Source organism: Pyrus communis, chromosome 14 (genome assembly GCF_041283825.1).
Source record: "Pyrus communis isolate YQ-2024b chromosome 14, ASM4128382v1, whole genome shotgun sequence".
In the NCBI taxonomy this organism is placed as follows: domain Eukaryota; kingdom Viridiplantae; phylum Streptophyta; class Magnoliopsida; order Rosales; family Rosaceae; genus Pyrus; species Pyrus communis.
Window position 1 is genome coordinate 22,835,814 of NC_142578.1, and position 22,942 is coordinate 22,858,755.

Genomic DNA, 22,942 nt, shown 5'->3' on the forward strand with positions numbered 1-22,942 from the left:
TTGGCAGAAAATTGCTTCACTTCAAAATACAACAACAAAAGGTGTTTGATAAAAATAAATGTTTTGGTTATTCTAAAAACAATTAGCTCCAAACAGTAGTTTTAATAAAACGCAGAGTTGAGATTTTAATGAATATTTTCAATTCATATAATACTCTCTTAAGTTTTTTAAAATAACATTATTTACCCTTCTACACACCTTTTTTTTTTTTTGGACAACAAAGTTACTGCTACTACTTACCACTACAAACACTAACCTTATACCACCACCATTGTTGCCACCACCACCACAACAATGGTAACTGCCACCCCTATTAAAATTGCAACCACCGCCATTGCCTTCATCGTCATTGTCTCCACTGTCAACGTTAACATAACCAAAATTGCCACGACAACTACAACCACAACCACCGCCACCATCATAACCATAACTGCCACCACAACCACCACCACCATCGTTGTCGCCACCTCTACCACCATTGTTACCTACCCTAACCACCACACCCCCTATTAGCACCACAAGCATACCTTCACCATTACAGCTACCATCATCATCACCATCCCCCACCACCACCATTGTTGTCGTCTCCACCACCCTATACCATGTCCATTTTTGTAATTATATACAATTATGTCACTTCAGCATTAAATTTTACCAAATGTTTTTACACTGTTTTTTGTTTTTACATTGTTTTTCATTCTCACAACTTTTTAAAATATAGTTTATCAAACGCTCAACTACTTTATTTACAATTGATATTCTTATAGCATAAACGATTTTTTTTATTTTTTTTATTTTATTTTTTTTTAAGTACATCACTTTCAAACTAGCCCTTAACTATTGTGGTTTGGTCAAAATATTCATAGTTTAAATATAGTTAGGTAAATTAAAAAAATTTACATGTAATTGCTCTTCGCATGATGAGTGCAAAGGATTTCACAAAATATTCAAAGTTGATGGCTAAAATCGCTATTTTTTTTTAGTGATAAAATCACTATTGCTCGTCATGACATCCTTTTAGACTATCTGCAACCGATTGCCTTCAAGATTTTTGTTGTTTAATGTAATTTTCTCTTAAGAATAAAATTGATGACAAATTTTCTTGGAATGTCTCTATCTGTCGTTATGCTTGGTAATATACAGAAAAATTGCAGAGCAGTAGAACCAGATAGAATACTATCATGCACCACCAACATTCAATAGTTTTTACTCGGTTTACAAAGAGAACCGAATCGCCTATCCTTTGTACCGGAACACACAAGAACCGGTATGAAGCATAGTACAAGGTGAAATTTCTAATGAATTAATTAGATGCAACTCTCAAAGAGGCCTTTATCGGTGGTAGAACAAACACGAGAACACTCCCTACTTTAGAGCAAAAGATGTACCATTGTCCTCCAACGTTCCAATAGACTCCTTGAGAAGTCTCCGTGCTTCTTCTCTCCTCCTAAACAAGAAAGTTAAGCAAACGGTCATAAGCAATTACATAATTCAATCTGCGCGTCAACAGTTGCACCACTAACGACACCATGCAGATTAAAAACCAAGGAAGTAAAGTGAATCAAACGCTTTTTTTTTATCTTGAACATTTAGCTCAAAGGAAATCGGGGTGAGTAGGTGATCGATGGCAGAAAACACACATAAGAAAGAAAAAAAAGTGACCATAAAAGGGGTTGATCGCAAAACCCACAACAGGTAAAATAAAAAAGCAAGAACAAGAAACAAAGCAGAATATTTCAGCATCAGATGTCACTAGATTTTCAGTAATTGATTAAACATACCTCTTTATATCCTCCACAGCTTGTTTACGACGTTGTATCTGAAGTTCTAGAATGTGAATTAGCGTTGCTCTAGCCTGCATAATAAAGGACATTACAAACTAACATAGTTCTTCAAAAGACAAAACAATAAATCACATTCTAACACTCAAAAGAAACTTACCTGATGGGGCCGCAATGAGTTGAGAAGATGATGCAAGTTCTTGAAGATAAGAGATATCTCTTCCACTCTCCTTGCATATTGTGATGGTCTCTCTACAAGAATATCAGCCAGCTCCAAAATGTGCAGCTGCAATTCTCTGTTAAGTGACCTTAGTTCCTTCTTAAAGTCTAAAAAGGACCGCCATTTATGTCAGAGACGCATAAAACATTTTACAAGAAAAAAAATCAAAAGCGTGCACATGCCATAAGAAAACACTAGAATAAACACAAACATACACGTATCTGCGTGATCAGGTAGTTCATATGTATTTCTTGTTAAGAATTATCAATCAAATAGAACTCTGCAAACCAATCCATACAAAAGCTCTAACGTGCTCTCTAATGTTCCTCTCCTGTCTTGAGATGTATTCATCCTAAATAGGGTTCATTCAAGGGGTCATATTTTAGACGTCAATGTCTGATCTGCAAGCATGAAAATATTTTCAAGTATGGATTGAATATATTCCTGGCACCTAGAAAACGATGCAATTGGTAAAAAATGTGCAGTAACATTTCTCAACATTTGCTACTTCTTTTGCTTTTGAATGCATTGCATAAATTAGTTCTTGCACGAGAAAGTTGTAGACAACTGTAATCTAGAGAATTCATGAGAATATTTCTCAGCCTAGTAACTGTGTTCTAACTTAGCAAAGAAAATTATCAATAACTAGTTTATGAAAAACAAAATCCATAATTCAACCAATGCTACGAAGAAACTGTGAAATTGATGATTGGACAATGCTTGAAGCAAGAAAATATTCACATTAATTCCTAAAATTCTATGGCAATATTTGCACATGACATAGAAATAATTAAAACTAGAACTGAGGTGGGCGTACCAATATTTGGGCCTTTTGGATACAATTGACGCACTCCCTGTTCTTCCAAGCTCGGAAGTATCTCATCAATCTATATAAAAGATAAAACTAATTACGAAGAAAGTAAAAGGAATGCAATGAAGATCAAATCAATCATTGCGAATATTAACAGTAAAACCTATAATTTCACATATTATTGAAAGATAATTCAAAACTCAAAAATCAAAACCTACAATTTTAAAGGTACAAAATATTACGTTCCAGGCTTAAGCTACTGCCATAAACATGAGATGGCATTCTTCAGAAATAAATTCAAAAAGATTTAGCTTACGCCAAGATTCTCACATAATTTATTAGTGACAAACCAGTTTTCAGAAATCAAATAACAATGTTTACATCAATTTTGACAGGTAGAAATCAAGGAGTGGGAAACGCTCACAGTGTGATTGGCACCATAGCAAATGAATGGGCCTTCAATCGGAGGGGGTGGCTCCGGAGCTGATTTAGGGTCTTGCAAGTAATCTTTGTAGAGCCTATAATATGGGGGTGGTGGTGGATACGTCGATGTAGCCATAGCAAGCACCTTCTGGGCAAACCTAAATCAACCAAGTTGAAGAAAACAATAAGTTCACTTTGAAAAATAAACAAACATTCTCTGTTGAACTCCCCTTGTCTCTCCCTCTCTCTCCGTTGTGTCATGCTCCACAACCTACACAGGTCCCTGCCTACAACCACCCCCTCCTCCTCTTGCACCTCTCTCTCTGTCTCCCTTGTCCGCTCTCTGACCATCCCCTATGTCTAAGAACTCAAAATACACACAGAACCAACGCAACCACCTCAAGAGCAACTCGTGAAATCAAACTGATATAACCTAATCCATATCATTAATAAAGCACCAAGTTATGCACATAGAAACACAGAATCTAAACCTAGAAACCCAGTCTCTCCCACATCATGACACCTACACCGACAACGAACACGCAACCACACAATTCGTTCTCATGACAACAAACACCAAACCACAAACCACAAACCACAAACCTAAAATTTAGTTTTGACAGACCCAAACACCTCCACCACTCTAAACAAAAAAATCCCAAGCCACAATCAAATGCACTCTACCAAACCAAAAATCAAAACCCATCTCAAAGATTTTGTTGACTGAATGTTTTGATTATAAACAGCGACATTGATATAAGCCATTGTCAGAAAAAATAACAAATTAGTAGTAAAAAATGGGTTCCAAATATAAAATCGGAAATTCATAATAATACAAATGTAAAACGAGAGAGCGTGCAAAATCAAACTCACCTAAGCTCAAAAACCCTAACTTAAGCAGCTGAAATTGAATTTGGGAATTGATAGATAGATTGAAGGAGATGAATTACTGAAACAGACTTCAAAATTCGAACAATCGTGGAGGTCGATTACCAATTTGCCCCCCTTTCACTCGTAGACTTGCAGTGGAGCTCTGAGTGAGATGAAATGGAAGTCGAGGAGGATGCGTGCTGGGCTTGCGAAACAAAAGTCGGAAGGAAAACAAAGAAAGGGGGGACTTTTTGCTTTTTGAGTTAATTATAATTATGCCCCTTCACTTGTAGCGGTTATTTCACTTTGGTCCTCAGACCTTTTTCCATTTATCCGAAGTTGGTCTAAAATTTTTAGGTTGGTGTTAAATAAGAACAATAGTGACGTCAATTATGAAAGTTAATAAAATGAGAGATATTCAATTGGAAAGTTTGTATGGTTAGAAATGATCATGATGCCAAACACGTTAGCAAGGAAACATTTTAGGCCGACATCAAATTTCATAGTTTTTGCAAACCATAAAGATATGAGATACATAAATAAGACATGCAGTAGCATGTGCTAAGATTAAAGAATGAAGAGACTTAGATTCTAAGTTGAAAAGGTGTTTCGTGAACCAATATTAAATTGAAACGATCATAATCATAATATTTGATCCCATCAATTTTCTAAAGTGAAAGTTAATTTTTCCAATTCGCTCGGATTTAGTGCCGCTTGAAAAACAACTTCAAATTGGAATGGAGGATTTAGTTTGGATAGAGTTGTCAAATTTTCAGCATAAATCCCCGAGATATTCATGTGGTTGCAAACTTAGGGTATGACGGTCGAGTAAAGGAGTTAGGGAACTGTGCTTTAAAAGTGACGATTATGTGTTGTTATGTTAACTTTGTAAATAAAATAAACTTTTTTTTTTTAATATTTTGAACGAAAAAATTAAAGGACCAAATTGATAAAAACCAAACAAGTAATTAACTTTATTTTTTATTTGGTCTATAATTCATAAAAGACTCAACAATTAGTACAAATTCATTCAAAACTTTAAATTTGGTCTATAATAAGAATACATGTATATTTTGTTTCCAAAAAAAAAAAAGAATACATTTATACGAGCTGACAATTTTTTTTGGAAGTTTTAACGAAAAACCTATGATACTGTTCACTTTAACGAAAAACCACATTTTTACACTAAAAAGTCAATCCTGTACTATTCATTTTATCATTTATTTTGTCCTTATCATTAAAACTCAAAATTTTCGAGCATTTTTCATTAGTTTTCCCTTCTTTTTAGTCTGCATTTGAGATTCATTTATGCAGTGACGAAAGATAAAATACAAAAGCACAAATACTAAAATCACGTCACTCAGTACTACAGTTTGGTGATATTCCTCTTCACTTGGGAGTGAGAGGTCTTATGTTCGAATCTCGTGGATGGCAAATTTGATACCAAATTAGGTTGTCCATTATGTGGCTTAGCCGAACTCCCCCTTCCCTAGTGTAAAAATATCGATGTACTAAAAAAGGAAAAATACTAAAATCACAAGACCGATAACAATCAACCCAAACATTAAAATATTAAGAATGGAGAAGGCGAGGCCTGGGGCTCGCAACATAATTTTCTAGTTCGGGGGTATTGATTGAAGACATATGAGGTTCCAATATAAAACTAATTTGTCATATGGAGAATAGCCCAACTTACTTATAAGCCCATGTAAGATCTCTCATCTCATCAATGTGGAATTCATTCTCAAAATTGATCTTGATTTAATCTTTTTGCCAGTTTGGTAGTGACCAGATTCACCGCAAATAACATAATAGGTGTTTGGTATATTAAAAGTTCAGGCAGTAAGGGCACCGTAATGGGATATGACAAGTGATAGAATGCAACTATCATAATCTACTTGAGTGACTAGCATCACAAAATCGCCTTCATGTCTGTAATTAAATATGAATTCGTCGCCGACATAAAATTCTTTTGATGAAGCCCACTTGTTGTAATCAACCGCAACACTGGAAATCCCCCCTTCCAAATCGCCGCCAACCGTATAAACAGCGGCAGAACAAGCACCAAAGAAAAGCATCATGATGACAAAAACTCACGGCAAAAGTGTTCCTAGAGCCATGACTAAGCAGTAATCAATAAACAAGCAAAGATGGAGCAAATAGACACAATTAAAACACCAAGCAAGGATGCAGTAATGCCACACCATGCGTATATATGGATATAGACAGATACATACATTGGCGAGCGTTTTTTATTGTCCCGAATGGAAAATGTTTTCCAAATCCACTTCAAAAATTGTTTTCCAAAATCCAATTACTAGTAGTAGTAGGATATCTCTTTAGATTTTTTACAGTTGCTACCACTTTTTCCGGTGGCCACCACCTCCATCCTCTCGAGCCTAAAGTACTTGTTGGGCAGCTTGACGGTGGTGGTCATCTCCATTTTCCCAGGCCACGATTTCGGTACTTAGAGTCGTTAGATCCAATTGTAAGTGTCATACTTTGGGGTTTAGTTGTACTTTTATTTTGTCAAACGAGTAGTGGACCGGTGAGTTAAATTTCTTCAACACTAAATTATGTGTGGTGCAAACTGGAAATATGATGGATAATAATAACTTACAGGAAAATAAATTTGAATGGCAATTTTTAATTGCTGGATTATGGAGCTGCTTAGAATAATCCTTTGGCACCGTGAAAACTATACTTACAAGTTACAAGCATAAGTCCTAACATGGCAAATGTTGTCGCGACTCTGTCGAAACACATAAAACTAGAGGCAACTGATTTTTTTTGGCAAATCGATACAAACTACTCTAATGTACCGAAAACGAGATTCAAATTTAAGTAACAAATCTAACTCACGTATGCACGAGAGCACTTATTAAGATCCCATGGCTTATATGGCCAAGTTAAAAGGAAAAACACAAATTTCCACATTTTCAAAGTTGCAAAAGGTCCAAAACTTAAGCCTTAAGAGACAAAATCCGGACGGTCAAAATCAATAGCTTCTTAACAAATTTTCAGTGTAGAGCACGAAGCTCTCTGTTTAGATTGACCAAACGACTCGAAGTATCCATCTGAGACCCCTTTGCAGATGCACCACCACAATTCAATATATTTTACTCTCTTTACAGAGAGAACTGAACCGTTCTTTTTCTTTCGATGAGAAGAAGAGTATTGAGTCGCCAATCCTTTGTACCGGAACACACAAGAGACCAGAATCAAGCATAGCACAAGGTGAATGTTCTAATAAATGGAGCATGAAGAGGTCAGATGCAACTATTAAAGAGGGCTTTATCGGTGGTCGAACAAACATAAGCACACTGTTGTGCAGAAGTGTCCAAATTTGACGTCAATAAACAAATACGGATAAATATGACAAGAGAAACAATCAAGAGACACAAGGATTTATACTCGTTATGCGTAAGCCTACGTCCACTTCGGAGACGGTGACTAATATTAAAATGGAGATTACAAATAGTTTGTTTAACTCTCAAAATTAAATCTCACATACACCTAGTAGCTCTCCCACACTCAGGCGAGCCAAGAACAAATCTCAAATTCTTGCTCACAAATATGAAGGCATACAAAGGCGCTTACAGAGTGTGAAACAACACACAATTACAAAAGAGTGTTGGAAAATAGGGTCTAATTACTCTATCAAATCACACAGAAAATCAAGAAATAATTAATGCAATTGTATATCCAAGTAATGCATGCACATGAGTAACCAATGTTAAATAAACATGACATAATGGATTAGAAAAACCTGGAAATACGGTCGAGGCAAATGTTGGACATTCTGTCCTTAAGACAAGTTTATGCCCCATTAAGGTGCTCTTGGTTGATCGACACTTGTTTCCAAGGATACAACAATCACATTCTTGTAACAATAGAATTTCAAATCACAAGCCTCCAATGAAACACGATTGTGTGAAAATGAGACTCTCTAATACTAGGAAAGATTATGTAAATAGTGAAAAGTTCTTTGATTAAAGGAGGCTTCTTTATTTGCAGAATTTGAGATACATTTGGATAGCATGTGACCATTCATGAAGAGTCAAAAGTTACAACTGTTCATTTGAATAGACACATATTTCCACCAAAAGGCTTCACTTCTCATTTTCATTCAATTAATAAATCAAAATATAATAATAATACTGTAAATTCTCCAAACAATCCCCATGAATGAAAATTGACTCAGCACTATCCAAATGACAATGTAGACACTAAAGAGAGAATTCAGTAAGAAAAGTACCGCATATCGGTACATAGGTAGCTTTTGGCTTTGAACATTTCATAGTGAATTACTATTGGATTTACTTGGCTAGTCAGCGAACAAGATGTCTTGAATATTTGCTCAGTCGTTTGTGTAAACCAAGACAATAGTAATATCACAATACACTTCTAACACCCCGTGGTTGCTTGGTTGTGTTCATTTCAGCTCCAAACAAATCCTGGTTTCTCATGAGTGCTCTAGAAATTTAAGCCCTTCTCATAAAAATGGCCCATTTCTTACTCAAGATAGGTGACTTCCCATTAAGGGTATCACACAATACCCCACTTGGACTTCTAAGTCTTCCAAGCTATAGGAATCATTGAAAGCACAAAGCTTAATCTAATCTAAATGGCAGGCAACATTGTTATCATCACGGGGCATAGGTAGGAGAGTATATCTCCGCAATGCTACTCCAAGTTGTCATTATTTAGTTGTCCCTTTTGATCATAGATCTTGAAATATCCAGTTAACTAGGTCAGATTTCCACTTTGACTACTCTAATTACGGGGTTTTCCATTCCCCTCAATAATATAACTTACTTTCTTATCAATCTTTTTAAATTGTTTCCACTTGGTTGACTACTCATTCTATATGGTCATCACAAAACTCATCCATGCATGGAAATAAACTTCGTTTGAGAGTAGTTGTTTTCCGACGTTAAGTCTTCCAGACATATATTAGGACATACTAAGTAATTTGCCTGTACTTGGGTAACTACCCCAAATTTAAGGTATTTTTCGAAGGCAATCTTAACGAAACACTCCTAATACTATATACTTTTAACGTTAAAGATATTTTTACTCTAAAAAGTCACTCCTGGTACTATTCACTTACAACACATTTTTGTCATTTTGATTAAAACTCAAAGTTTTTAAGCCATTTTCATTAGTTTTCTTTTTTTTCGAAAGGTCTCTAACCTTACCTTAAATTAACTCACTTTAAGAGATGGTTTAAAACCATCTTATAAACTAATCCACAACATTATCTCTTTCTAGAAACATTTTACTTTTTCTTTCTTTTGAAGTATAGATCATTTCTCAAAGATAGCTAATAGGTATTTTTACCACCAGCAAAAGTAGAGATAAAAATACTTAAAAATACTTTCAAGAGAACAAGGTAGTTGTAGTATAAACAGCTCAAGCAATGTTGTTTTCCGCAGGGATTGAATGAATAATTTATGTAAATTAATTCTTAGCTAATTATTTGAAAACAAAGATTGGAAAAGGTTGATTTTGAATTTAAGAATAATAAAAATGAATTTAATTAAAATGAAAAAAGAAATTAGCAAAGTAAAGAAAACAAAGCAAAACGTTTTGAAAACTAAATTGTAAAAGCTTAGGGTTCCGTGTAGATTTATCAATTACTTATGAATTACCCATGCAACTTTGAAGGTTAGGTTTTCCTAATGCGTATTTACTCGTGGTTTTCAAGCTAGAATGTATATCAAACATGCAATCCGTCCGTGGTATTCAGATCAAATATAAACATGCATGACTCATTAAGTTTTGTGAAAACCTTTAGAAAAACCATGCAACCTATAAGACGTGGTATTCATATTAGATGAAATTACAACTATTAATCACAAGAAACAATAATTAATTTCCCGATGGTGTTCCGACTGAATTGCATCCAATTACTTATTTAAACATCCTAATGGTAGCTAAGCATTAAGATATAGAGACAATTTAAAGCACAGTGATTAATAATTCAAAACATGCATACATAATATCATAAGCAATTAAATAAAAACTACGTATTCATGCTAAGGCTCAAGGCATCGCCCTAGCAAACGAAAATTAGCTACTAGCAACCATAAAACAAAAGGAATTTATTGAAATAGAAAAAGGATAGAAAACACATTCAAAATACAAAGCGTCAAAGCGTCAAAGCGTAGCTAAATTCTCCACGTACGTTCTCCACCTCTCTTCTAATGGTTAAAAAGTCTTATTTATGTTACTAGAAAATAAAACCCTACCTTGAAAAAGGTTTTAGAATAAAATTAGGAAACATAATTAAATGATAAAACAGAAAATAAAAGATTTCCTATTTGAACTAGAATTCGGAGTTCTCAGAAAATCACATTTTGACCAACCAAATCAACTCCGATTTGGTCCCAAAAGGTCTCTTTTGAAAGATAAAGACGTCTTCTACAAATCATCAGAAGGAATCTTCCTCAAAATATGCCATCTTGACCTCCAAAATACTCAAAATGTATAAAAACGTCAATCTGAAAAAGCTGCGCGCTGAGCCTTTTATTTCATCGCCATGGTCAAACAGCTTGGTAGAAAAATCTGGGATTTTGATACAATCCTCTTGAAAGACTCACGAACATCTTCCAATTGGAATCACTCCAAAATTCATCTGTTTGAATACTTTTTGCTCCAGAGGAAGTCGAATGTTCTACATTGAAAATATATAACAAAGTATCAAAATTCTACCAAAATAACTAATAAATTAATACTAAGATTAGGGTAAAATATATGATATAATATGAACTCATCAATAGCTAAGCTACCTCCAAAATTCTATCACATTATGGTTGCTTTCAATGCTATAAATAACTCGTTTTTCATACTTAAAGAAATAAGAACCTAAGAAGTTAGCTTCTTTACGAAGATAGCTTCTCTATCTTCACTGTTATGTCTTAAAGCATAACCATAGCTTTTTCGGAGGAAACATGTCTTGGCACTTTGCCTGTAGCCTATAAACTTATCGAGTTCTCATGGCTATGACAACACCACTTTCAGTTGTTACACCTTGAAGTCAAAACATTATTCTTCTATGTACTTCCCTTCGTGAAAGTACTTGTCATTACCTTGCTTCCCTTTGTGGGAGTAGTTATTTTTCCTTCTCTCAATGTTGTTTTATTTTGTTAATCATAGTGATGCAAACTCTGCTTCTTTCCTTGTGGGCAATTAACAGTGAAAACATGCCTTTTTGCACACACTAACATTTTTATTATGGACAAGTTTGGAAAGGGATCCTTTTCTGATCCTTTCTTTCTAATCCACCAAATCAAGGATCTGGACTATTGAAATTTGATCAAACGGCTAAAGTTATTATAACTTTTAAAGTAGGCACTATTATAGCCGTTGGATCAATTTTCAATGATCCGGATTCTCTGATTTGTTGGATTATCCCTTTCCAACAAGTTATGTTACAATCAACATGGTTGTTAGGTTTTGAATCAAATTAATTTGCAATGGCCAATATTTGCATATACATGTACTGGTAATTAGAATTCAAAGAATGAGAGATAAGATTAATTTACATAAAAAATTAAAAGATCCTAAATTTAATAGAGAGAATTAAAAATATTGTACAAACCAAAAAAAATAAGAACATGAGGTAAAGACTAAGCAAGAAATTTTTTAAAATACAAGTTAAAGCTAAAGAAAAGTTGATAGAAAAAAGGGGAAGTGAAGATTCTCCGTAATAAGAGGGATGGAGAGTAAAGTGAGGCTTGGGCTGGGACGAAAAAGAATTTGAATTGAAAACACTCTTAAGTTTTAAGAGTATGAGACTGATATGCAACAACATCTATCAGAGTAACAGCAACTAGTCCCATTCTACCATGTACTGGTTGTTAGGTTTTGAATCAAATTAATTTGCAATGGCCAATATTTGCATATACATGTACTGGTTTATGCAAAACTAGAAACCAAACCATTCTACCATGAAAAAGAAAACCATTGCAAAAACATGCAAGATGGAATAAAACTTCAGGAAGAAAACACAACCCTTATGACGAAGCATGAATATGTCACGACAGCATATTGTTCTCAAACAAACATAACAATCAAACCATAAACTTGTCTTGAAGATTATTGGAGAAATAAGGGCTAAGTGCTACATTAAATCACATAGAAAATCAAGAAATAATTCATGCAATTATATATCCAAGTAATGTATGCATATGAGTAAGCCATGTAAAATGAATATGATATAATTGATTAGAAAAGCATGTATGTACGCTTGAGGATGTTGGACATTCTATCCTTAAAATAAGTTTACGCTCCACTACAGTGTTCATAGTTGATCGGTGCTTGTCTCCTAGAATACAACGATAGTGGTCCCTTTAATAGTAGCCCTCCGAATCACAAGGCTCCAAAGAAATGACTCACGATTATGTTGAAAACTCTCATATGGACTCAATGATACTCTCTATATTTGGTGCATTCTATGCATGCTTATGTAAACAATGCAAAATTCTTTAATAATTATAGGGGGCTTTCATATTATAAAATTTGAGATACCTCTTTGGAAAATATGTAACTATTCATGAACAATCAAAAGTTGTAATTCTTGCAACTTCCTATTTATAGAATTTGAGATACATATTTGAAAGACATGTGACAATTGATGGAGAGTCAAAAATTGCCACGTAATGTTAGGGTTTAGTAGTATTCACTTAGTGCTAAGATCTAGTGGTATTCATCTTCACTTGTAAGTGAGAGAGGTTTTATATTTGATTCTCATCATAGGCTAATTTAAACTACATTATTACTAGTCCATTGTGAGAATTAGCTCATTTTTCTTAATGTAAATAATATCATTTATTAAAAAAAAAATTTAATTCTTCATTTAAATAAACACATCATTCATCAAAAGACACCAATTCTAATTGTCATTCAATTAATAAATTTAATACTGTAATAATAATAACTTAAAATTTCCAACCAAGAGCAATGAGCAGCAGCTCCCAAAACCAAAGATAAAGTTTTTCCCTGTCACACTTCTCAACAACAACATAAACACCCCTTTTCTTTCTACTCTTTTAAGGCACCGAAAGCAGAGGAATAAAGGAATATTATTTCTTTTCACCAAATGGTTTGCAGCTTTTGCTTTCTTTCTCTCCCTTTCCAAATGGGAGTGTCGGCGACTCTCCCCACCAAAAAAAGCCATCAAATGCCTTGGATAATATGTATTGCTGCCACTTAGTCCGGACTTGGATTCTCTTCGAGGTAAATGGATTTTGTTGAGCGAGAAATACGGGCGGTTGAATTTCAATTCAACAGTTATAAACAGAAGAGATTCTTTTTAAAATTATAATAATTGTAACCGTTGACTTTATCGGTCTGTGTTTGTTACTCAGCAAGATCTCTAGGGTTTGCCTCGAAGAGGATCCAGTTCCCAATCCTAAAGCCACACAATTCGAAACACACTCCCGACTCTAGAGCAAAAGATGCACCGTTGTCCTCCAACGCTCCAAAGACGACATCAGTCAATGGATCAAAATATGCACCGTTCTGATAACAAAATTATAAAAAGTAAGTTTATAAACACGTATAGAGTTAGAATTTTATATAACAAGAGCTTCTGACGTACATAGATAATTAGAATTCAAAGCATGAGGGATTAGATTAATTTGCACAAAAAATTAAAAGATCCTAAATTTAATAGAGAGAATTAAAAATATTGTACAAACCAAAAAATCAGAACATGAGGTAAAGATTAAGCAAGAAAAATTTTAAAATATAAGTGAAAGCTAAAGAAAAGTTGATAGAAAAAAGAAGTGAAGATTGCTCTGTAATAAGAGGGATGGAGAGTAAAGTGAGGCTTGGCCTAGGACGAAAAAGAATTTGGATTGAAAACACTTTTAAGTTTTAAGCATATGGGACTGATATGCAACAACATCTATTAGAGTAACAACAACTAGTCCCATAATGGCTCCATCCATATGCGTTGGTTAATAATTGAAGCCACAGAAAAACTATGTTAATTGAACAAAGATATTATATAATAATAATGTGGCACTGATTGCTCTCTCTCTTCTATTTAAAAAAAAAAAAAAAAATGTACACAAGACATATGCTAGGAGGTTGATTGTATGCCCTCATGTTTGATTGTCTTTCTCATCCCTTCCTATTTGTGCGATCACAGTTAAGTCACGTCAATATTTTATATTCTTATTGCTTTTTGTCTTATTATCTTTATAAAAAAAATCAATATAAAATATTGACGTAATTTAATTATAATCACACAAAATAAAAGAAAATAAGAAGGGCACGGAGGGCAGACAATCTGCCTCCCATATGCTAGTTTAAATTTTAGGAAAACTATGAAATTAAAATACGCAACTTTTAAATAACAGCATAAAGGCTAAAGCAACCGAGATACGCATTTATTATAATAAAGTAATTCACAGAGAAGCAAATGCTGCCCAGCCTCTCCTCCATTTGATTAGCTGCTTGTTTTACAAGATCAATTTCCTCCCGGAGACACCAGCAATAAACGATTTGATGGATCTAAGTTTCGGCGGAAGTTCCTCCTTTTCCAGCGATTCTGGTTGTCGATACATATATGACGTATTCTTGAGTTTCAGAGGTGAAGACACTCGGGACAATTTTGGCCACCACCTCTATGCTGCTTTGGAGAAAGAAGGCCTTGCAATCTTCCTAGACGGCGATGAAGTTGAGAGAGGAGAAGTTATCAGTCGGGGGGTGCGGAAAGCCATCCACAAGTCCCGATGCTCGATCGTTGTGTTTACAGAATGCTACGCATCTTCCAGATGGTGCCTTGACGACCTCGTAATGATCCTTGAAAGCACGAGGACCTCCGGCCAATTTGTCTTACCAGTCTTCAACAGAGTGGACCCTTATGATGTGCTGAAGCAGACAGGAAGTGTAGCGAAAGCATTTGCTAGGCACGATGTAAGAGAACGGTTGGACAAGGTGAAGGGATGGAGGGCGGCACTAACAGAGGCTGCAAATTTAGGAGGGATGATCGTGCAAAGTGAAGCTGATGGGTAACTACAATTCAACTTCTTGTCCATTTTGGTGATTTTTTTTTTACATCATTTTTGTGCAGACATATGGAAATTAAAAATTAAAACTTTTTAGAAGTGATTGCATGTTTCTTTTGCATTTCATTGCATCATTTGAACAAGAATTATAAGTTATTCATATAGTTATCGTTATTGTTCAAACGTATTTATTAGGTCACCTCCATAGGACTTTATAACATGTTTGACTGCAATTTTCTAGGAACGCAAGCAAGTTTATCGAAAATCTTGTTGCAATCACTACAGCAAGACTACGACGACGTCACCCTTTGTGGTACACCCCATACCTTGTTGGAATAGATTCGCATCTCAAAGACGTTAATTCATGGCTACAAGATGAATACTCTGACATTGGCATGCTTGTAATTCATGGGATGAGTGGAATAGGGAAGACAACTATTGCACGGCATTTTTATAGATTGAACGCGGCACGATTTGATGAATGCAGTTTCTTTGAAAATATAAGAGAAACTTCAAAACAACGCACTGGCTTAGTTCATATACAACAAAAACTTCTCTATGATATTTGTGGCAAAATAGTGAAAATCCACAATGTTAGTGAGGTAATAGTTCAGCTTAGAGATGCCATAAAATCTGAAAGAGTTTTTGTTGTTCTCGATGGTTTGGAAGGTATGCATGAATTAGATGCTGTAATAAATGGGTTGAAAGACGCATTGTTTGGAAGTAAAATCATCATAACAACTACAAATGCAAGGGTGTTAAGGGCTGCTCAGAAATTCGGTTGTAAGGTATGTACTGTTGGAGTTTTGAACTACAGTGACTCGTTGGAGCTTTTCTGTTGGCATGCTTTTGAAAAATGCCATCCAGTTGAAGAACGTTACAGGGAACAGTCAAAAAGGATAGTACAATACTGCGGAGGGCTTCCATTAGCTCTTACTATTCTCGGTTCTGCACTATCTGGGCAAAGTATAGATGCATGGGAAAGCACATTGAATCAACAGCAAATTTTTCAACGTTATTCAATCATGGAAAGACTCAAAAGAAGCATTTATTCTTTAACGGATGATCATGACCGAGCACTATTCCTCCATATTGCCTGTTTCTTTATTGGAATGGACAGAGATTACGTTGTTAGAATACTTGATGGGTGTGACTTCCACACAATTGTTGGCATGGAAAATCTCATTGAAAAATGCTTGCTAACAATTGATGGAGATAATAAGTTGTATGTGCATCCCATATTTCGTGACACGGGAAGAGAAATAGTACGCCACGAGAATAGGGAGCCTTGGGGACGTAGTAGACTGTGGCATGATGCAGATTCTTTTCGAGTATTGACAGAAAAATTTGTAAGAACCATGCTGCCTTTAGATACGTGATTATATTTTTTTTCTTTTTTATGCATACCTGTTTGTAGTTATCCAAATTTTTTTCTATTTTATTAGGACACGATGAACAATCCAGACTTTTCCAACCGCATTATAGGCCTTTCCTTCAACATGCATATGTACTCAAAAAGCAGTTCCTCAGATTCAAATGTCGCAGTCTTTGAAAGCAATGCATTTAGAAGGATGGTTGATCTACAGCTACTCCGACTTAGTCATGTAGAGCTCAATGGATGTTATGATGAACTTCCTAAAGGATTAAGATGGTTGTGTTGGCTTGAATTTCCTTTGTATTCTATACCTCATGATCTTGCTTTGGACCGTCTGGTGGTTCTCGAAATGCAGTATAGCAGCTTGAGACAAGTCTGGAAGGGGAGAAAGGTATTTTACTCTACACTTGTAGTTTCATTTTTACGGATTATTCATGATTAACTCTCAGCGTGCTTTCATTTTTGTTTTTATTTCTCACACCTTCTTTTCTTTCCCACAGAATCTTCCATCATTGAAGATCCTTGATGTCAGCCATTCCCATGACCTTACTGAAGTCGCCGACTTGTCGCTAGTCCCCAACCTAGAGAGACTGATTCTTAAAGATTGTGAGAGCCTTGTTGGTATCCATGAGTCTATTGGAAAGTTAGAGAAACTTGTTTACTTTAACATAAAAGATTGCAAAAGTATTCAGAAGTTTCCTAAGAGCATGCCAAAAAACCTTGAAACACTTATAACACATCGTTGCTCAAATCTTGAGGAGTTTAGAATTATGCAGATGAGGATGATGGTACATCTGAAAGCTCTTGACGCAGATGAAGCTCACATTAGTGGATTAGTTTATGGGGCGCAAAAATCAGGGCTCACTTTGTGGGACCATACGAGGTTCACTAAAAATATAAAGCTCAGAGTTCATGTAAACCTTACTCATTTGTTGCGCGGGTGTGAGAAGTTTATGAAGCTAATTATACAGCAGTATCTTGATGCTGCTAACAATCAGAACAAAGATTCGGGGGAGCAAAATCTAAAGCTGATTTCTTCAGAAATGGTAAGTCTGCATAAATTATGCAAGGTTGCGGACTCTTATTCTGCTGGCACCGCATGCAGAGACCTTATTTCGTGCCAGGGTTCTAAGATAGTGGAGGATGTGAATTTGGAAGAAAAGGCTGGGCGTGAAATAGAGGTTGCAGATGTAGAAGATGAGGGTTTAACTGAATCTCTGAAATCCTTATTATTTCTATATTGTTCCCTCTTTCCATTAGATTATGAATTTAAGAAATATGAGTTGGTGCAGTTATGGATAGCTGAAGGCTTTCTTGGAGAGAGGCATAGAGAGAGAATGGAGGATACCGGTATTTTGTATTTCAATTCCATGGAGAGTGAAGGCTTTTTTGTGCCTTCAAGAAGTGATTTCAGTGTGGATTTTGATTCAGTGTTCTCACTGCCCATTTATAATCCCAGCAACTTCTTGTACAAGATTAATACAATCAAGCTCTCTGTTTTGGAAAAAAGAATTTACCAGGATGGTTATTTCAGAGCTGTGGATGGTAAGTTAGATGGAGCTTCAGAAATGACACAACATTTGTCTGTGATTTTTCAAAATATGGATGAGATAGGTTTTGGGGTTCTCCAAAAGTTTCAGCGTCTTCGCACGCTGCTTTTGTTCTCTGGTAGCAGGTCTTCCATTAAACAAGTTCCTCGTAATCTGTTTTTGGGCTTAAAGTTCTTGAGGACGTTGAATTTGAGTGGAACTCTCATCTCTGAATTACCAAGTTCCATTCGAAATGTCAAAGCATTGCGCTATCTTGATGTCTCTCACACACCCATTAGACAGTTGCCCGAAGCAATCGATTCTCTTCACAATTTACAGACCATAAAACTCAGAGGTTGTGTAAATTTTGTTCAGTTACCGAAGGGCATCAAGAAGCTAACCAACCTACGCCATATCGAACTTGATATCATTCGGCAATTGGATTCCTTGCCTGCATACTTGGGAAACTTGACTAACCTGCAGACTCTGTCAGCATTTCTCATCGGTAGGGATCAAGGGTGCCATATTGGAGAGCTGAAGAATTTGAATCATCTCAAAGGAGCACTTCGCATTTCAAAGCTCGAAAATGTGTTGACTAAGGAAGAGGCTGAGGAAGCTTCTTTGAGTATGAAGAAATCCCTCCAGAGCGTGGAGCTCCGGTGGACTAGTCTGTTGGTTGAGAATGTACGGGAAGAAGAGAAAATCCTTGAATGTCTACAACCCCATTATGGCCTTCAAGAGCTAGAAATTCAAAACTATGGTGGCTCAATTCTTCCAGCTTGGATTAGCAATCCGGCTTTTGCAGACCTTCTTGTTGTTACTCTTTACAGATGCAAAAATTGTGAACTTCTCCCATCTTTGGGACAGTTACCAGCGCTTAAGTTTCTCTCCATTATTGAAATGAATGAGGTGAAGGAAATTCATCATCAGTTATTCAGAAATGACCAAGTTGCTCAAGAGTTCCCTGCATTTCCTAAACTTGAGAGGCTAGAAATTGATATCATGCTTAATTTGAAACAGTGGACGGCGATAAAACAAGGTGATTTACAGTCTCTACTTAAACTCACGGTGGACTCTTGCCCAGAATTTGTCACTCTTCCTTCACTTTCAGAACTAAAATCCCTCAAGCATCTGGAGTTCAGACGCTGCCCAAAGCTTCAGCCCTTGCCCCACGATGGACTCCCTACTTCACTTGAGTCTTTAATAATTATACGTTGTCCTGAACTGAAAGAATGGTGCACGAAGAGGGGAGGTAAAGATCAGGACAACATATGGCATGTGCCTAGCGTATGGTTGGATCATGAAGAGGTACGTAAAAGAAAACTGAAACTTTTTTACTGCTGTTCAGTTCATCTAAAAAGATGAAACAAAAAATTAGTAGTTACCACCCAAAAAAAAAAAGGTAGTTCCCATTTTCTTAATTGTTTGTTCTTGCTCTGGTTGGAATAATCTTTTACTGCTGTATTTTAGCTTGTTCCAACAAAATTACTCTTACGCATTCAGCACTCTTGTTTTTGTTTTCATTTTCAATCCTTAGCATAGTTTTTGGAAGTTACACCTAAAATTTTAAGTGATTACTATGGCTGGTGGAGCGATTTGGTGATAAAAGTGAATATTTTTACACTTCTGGCTTTATATACATAGGAAAATCTTATCTTGCCTGGTTGCCAAATTGTGAATCTGGATTATAATCAGTTCGTATCAGAATCATGGTATGATACTTAACATAATCATTTCTGTCTAACAAAATACATGACTCTTGCACTTAATGGTTAACTCTCCCCCCTTGTTGTACAGTATGGATTTTGTGTTGATAATGTCAATATTTGCATCCATACTACTGATGGTGTACAGATAGGATGCTGATACATTTTGTTTTTTACTTCTTCTACCAATATTATCAATTTTTTTATCGACAGTCCTTCCTTTACTAAAGAACATTTTCGTAAATGTAGTTACCGCTTACAAAGTATTGTTAGCAATACCTGTTGCAGTTGCATTTGTGAAAGAAGTTTTTGAAAAGTCAAGTTTATTAAAATCCTACTTGCGAACCATGTCTCACGTTATATGCTATATGGTCTTAACTTTGATATATGTTGAAAGTGATTTTCTGGATGGATTTGATTGCAAGCGTTTAATTAATTATTTTTGCAGCTAAAAATGGAAGGAGAACAATCTTTCAGTGACGCTTGAAGGGCTGGTTGCTTGTAAAATGATTCTTGAAGTGTTGGTGGTGATATGTTGGAGCTAGAGCCTTCGTTTCACTAGTTGGGTCGCCGTTTATGGGGTTTGCTATGTGTATTATGCTGTTTCAATTTGCTGAGTGCAGTTTGTTTTATATTTTTATTTTTGTGGTTTGAGTTGTTGCTGCTTCTTTTGCTGCATCATTGTTCATAACTTCATACAATCGCAAGCATGTAATTAGTATTTAGGCTTATTTTTTGTGATGACATATTTGACGAGCCAAAATCCTAAAGAGTCTTCACCTTGGCAATCTTCTTCTTGCCTCATTGCACCTCAAGTGAGGAGGTGCTACACTTTAATCAATCAACAAGATTCATCAAGTTCAAGCAATGCTTGAACTTCTTGGCCGGCACTATCTTTGAAAGGAAATCTGCAGCATTGTCATCTGTATAAATCTTTTCAATAATTTCCTTAGACTTCACCCAATCTCTAATTCTGTGATACCTTGCTTCAATGTGCTTTGATCTTCTAGAAAAAAAACCTGGTTCTTTGCCAAGTGAATGGCACTTTGACTATCACACTTAACCTTCACACAATCTTGAGTGATTCCAATTTGACTTACCAAGCCATTAAGCCAAATCGCTTCCTTTCCAGCTTCGGCCAATGCAATATACTCTGCCTCTGTGGTGGACAAAGCTATAATTGGTTGCAGTAGTGCCCTCCAACTGATTGGTCCTCTTACGCATGTAAACACATAACCAGAAGTTGACCTTCTCTTGTCCAAGTCCTCTGCATAATCGGCATCCACATATCCTAACACCCCTGCACTTTCCTTTTGCCTCTCAAACATAATCCTTTGTCTCCAAGAACCTTTCAAATAACACAAAATCCACTTTACTGCATCCCAATGTTGCTTTCCTGGATTTGCCATGTATTTAGAAACGACATTGATTGCTTGAGCTATGTCGGAACGTGTGCATACCATTGCATACATGAGGCAGCCCACGGCATTAGCATAAGGCACCTTCGTCATTACTTGTTGCTCTTCCTCGAACGTAGGACACTGTTGCCCACTTAACTTGAAGTGAGCCGCCAAAGGGGTAGAAACTACATTTGCTTCTTGCATGTTGAACTTTTCAAGAACCTTCTGAATATACTTGGCTTGTGATATCCAGATCATTCCAGAAGTCATATCTTTCTGAAATTCCATGCCAAGGATCTTCTGTGCAGCACCTAGATCCTTCATATCGAACTCCTTCAACATCTTTTTCAAATCTTGAATTCTAGACTTGTCTTGACAAGCAATTAGCATGTCATCGACATAAAGCAATAACAATATGATCATCCACATATAACAATAGCAATATGATCATCCCATCTTGGAACACATGATGGTACACGCAACAATTATATAAACATTTTCTAAAATTGATTTTCAGCATGAATGAATCAAACCTCTTGTACCATTGTCTTGGAGACTGTTTTAGGCCATACAGGGACTTCCTTAGTTGACATACTAGGTTTTCTTTCCCATATTCAACAAACCCTTCTGGTTAAGCCATGTAAATCGTCTCCTTTAGATCCCTATGAAGAAATGTTGTCTTCACATCCATCTGCTCAATCTCCATGTCATGCTAAGCTGCCATTGCTAAAAGCAATCTGATAGAAGTATGCTTGACTACAGGGGAAAAAATCTCATCATAATCCACCCATTCCTTTTGTGAGTACCCTTAGCCACGAGCCTCACTTTGAATCTCACAGCATATTGTTCAAGTAGTCTTTCATTTTTCCTAAATACCCCCTTGCATCCAACTAGCTTTCTATCTTTAGGCTTAGGAACTAACTCCCAAATAGAATTCTTGTAAAGAGACTCTATTTCTTCTATCATAGCACTTATCCAACTATCTCGCTCATCACTTGCTATAGCTTCTCGATAAGTAGTTGGATCTCCTTGACTAATGTTAAGAGCATAATTAACTTCGTCTTGGTCAAACCCAAACCTATCAAGTTTCTTCTTGTTTCGCTTAGGTTTGTCCAGTGTTATGCATCTCTGGAATACAGGTGGATTGTTGGTTGCAGTTCGAACCCTTTGGGATGTTTGGCGGATTGAAGTGTCTTCAATCTGTCCTGTTTCTTGCTCCACTTGATTCTTAACTGGTGAACAATGTTGATGCTTTTCTTCTTCCTCAAAACCATCAGATTCGGCCCCTAGCTCGATTTGCTCCACCTGAGCTTCTTCATCTAAACTGATTAATGGAATCTTTGTTGCTTCAATTTCAGCATCGTTCGTATTCTCCCTACTGCTCTAGACTTTATTCAGAGGCATAGTTGTCTTATCAAAGACAACATCTCAATTAACAACCTTTTGTCTTGTTGTTGAAATCCTAAAGCTTGAAACCCTTAACTCTTTTTCTCAAAACCTAAGAATATGCAATGTGTAGACTTTAGTTTAAGCTTGGACCTTTCATCATTTGGAATATGTGTGTAAGCACTACAACCGAACACCCTGAGATTGGAATAGTCCATCGGCTTGTCAAACCATACCTCTTCTGCACTCTTAAAACTGAGAACTGTAGATGGTGACCTGTTAATCAAATAACTTGCATGATTAATAGCATCTGCCAAAAAACTATTAGGCAATCCTGCATGAAATCTCATGCTCCCCTCTATCTCTCTTTCTCTCCATGAGAGTTCGGTTCATCCTCTCAGCAGCTCCATTTTGTTG

General features: G+C 36.0%; 2 protein-coding genes across 2 annotated transcripts; one reads left to right on the forward strand and one right to left on the reverse strand.

The window, feature by feature from the left end:
- Positions 1 to 1,138: 1,138 nt before the first annotated feature.
- Positions 1,139 to 4,351, reverse strand: LOC137713463 (mediator of RNA polymerase II transcription subunit 7a). The gene is made up of 6 exons (XM_068452762.2): positions 4,109 to 4,351; positions 3,237 to 3,393; positions 2,819 to 2,888; positions 1,942 to 2,108; positions 1,782 to 1,855; positions 1,139 to 1,447 (listed from the first exon to the last, which is right to left on the reverse strand). Exons 2-6 carry the CDS (start codon positions 3,369 to 3,371, stop codon positions 1,366 to 1,368), a joined length of 528 nt encoding a protein of 175 aa, XP_068308863.1. The 5' UTR covers positions 3,372 to 3,393; positions 4,109 to 4,351; the 3' UTR covers positions 1,139 to 1,365.
- Positions 4,352 to 14,464: 10,113 nt separating this feature from the next.
- On the forward strand, positions 14,465 to 20,502 carry LOC148691420 (TMV resistance protein N-like). Its single transcript, XM_088683797.1, has 5 exons — positions 14,465 to 15,132; positions 15,371 to 16,478; positions 16,575 to 16,895; positions 17,005 to 19,341; positions 20,188 to 20,502. The coding sequence occupies exons 1-5, from the start codon at positions 14,627 to 14,629 to the stop codon at positions 20,224 to 20,226; spliced, it is 4,311 nt and encodes a 1,436-aa protein (XP_088539923.1). The 5' UTR covers positions 14,465 to 14,626; the 3' UTR covers positions 20,227 to 20,502.
- Positions 20,503 to 22,942: the final 2,440 nt, after the last annotated feature.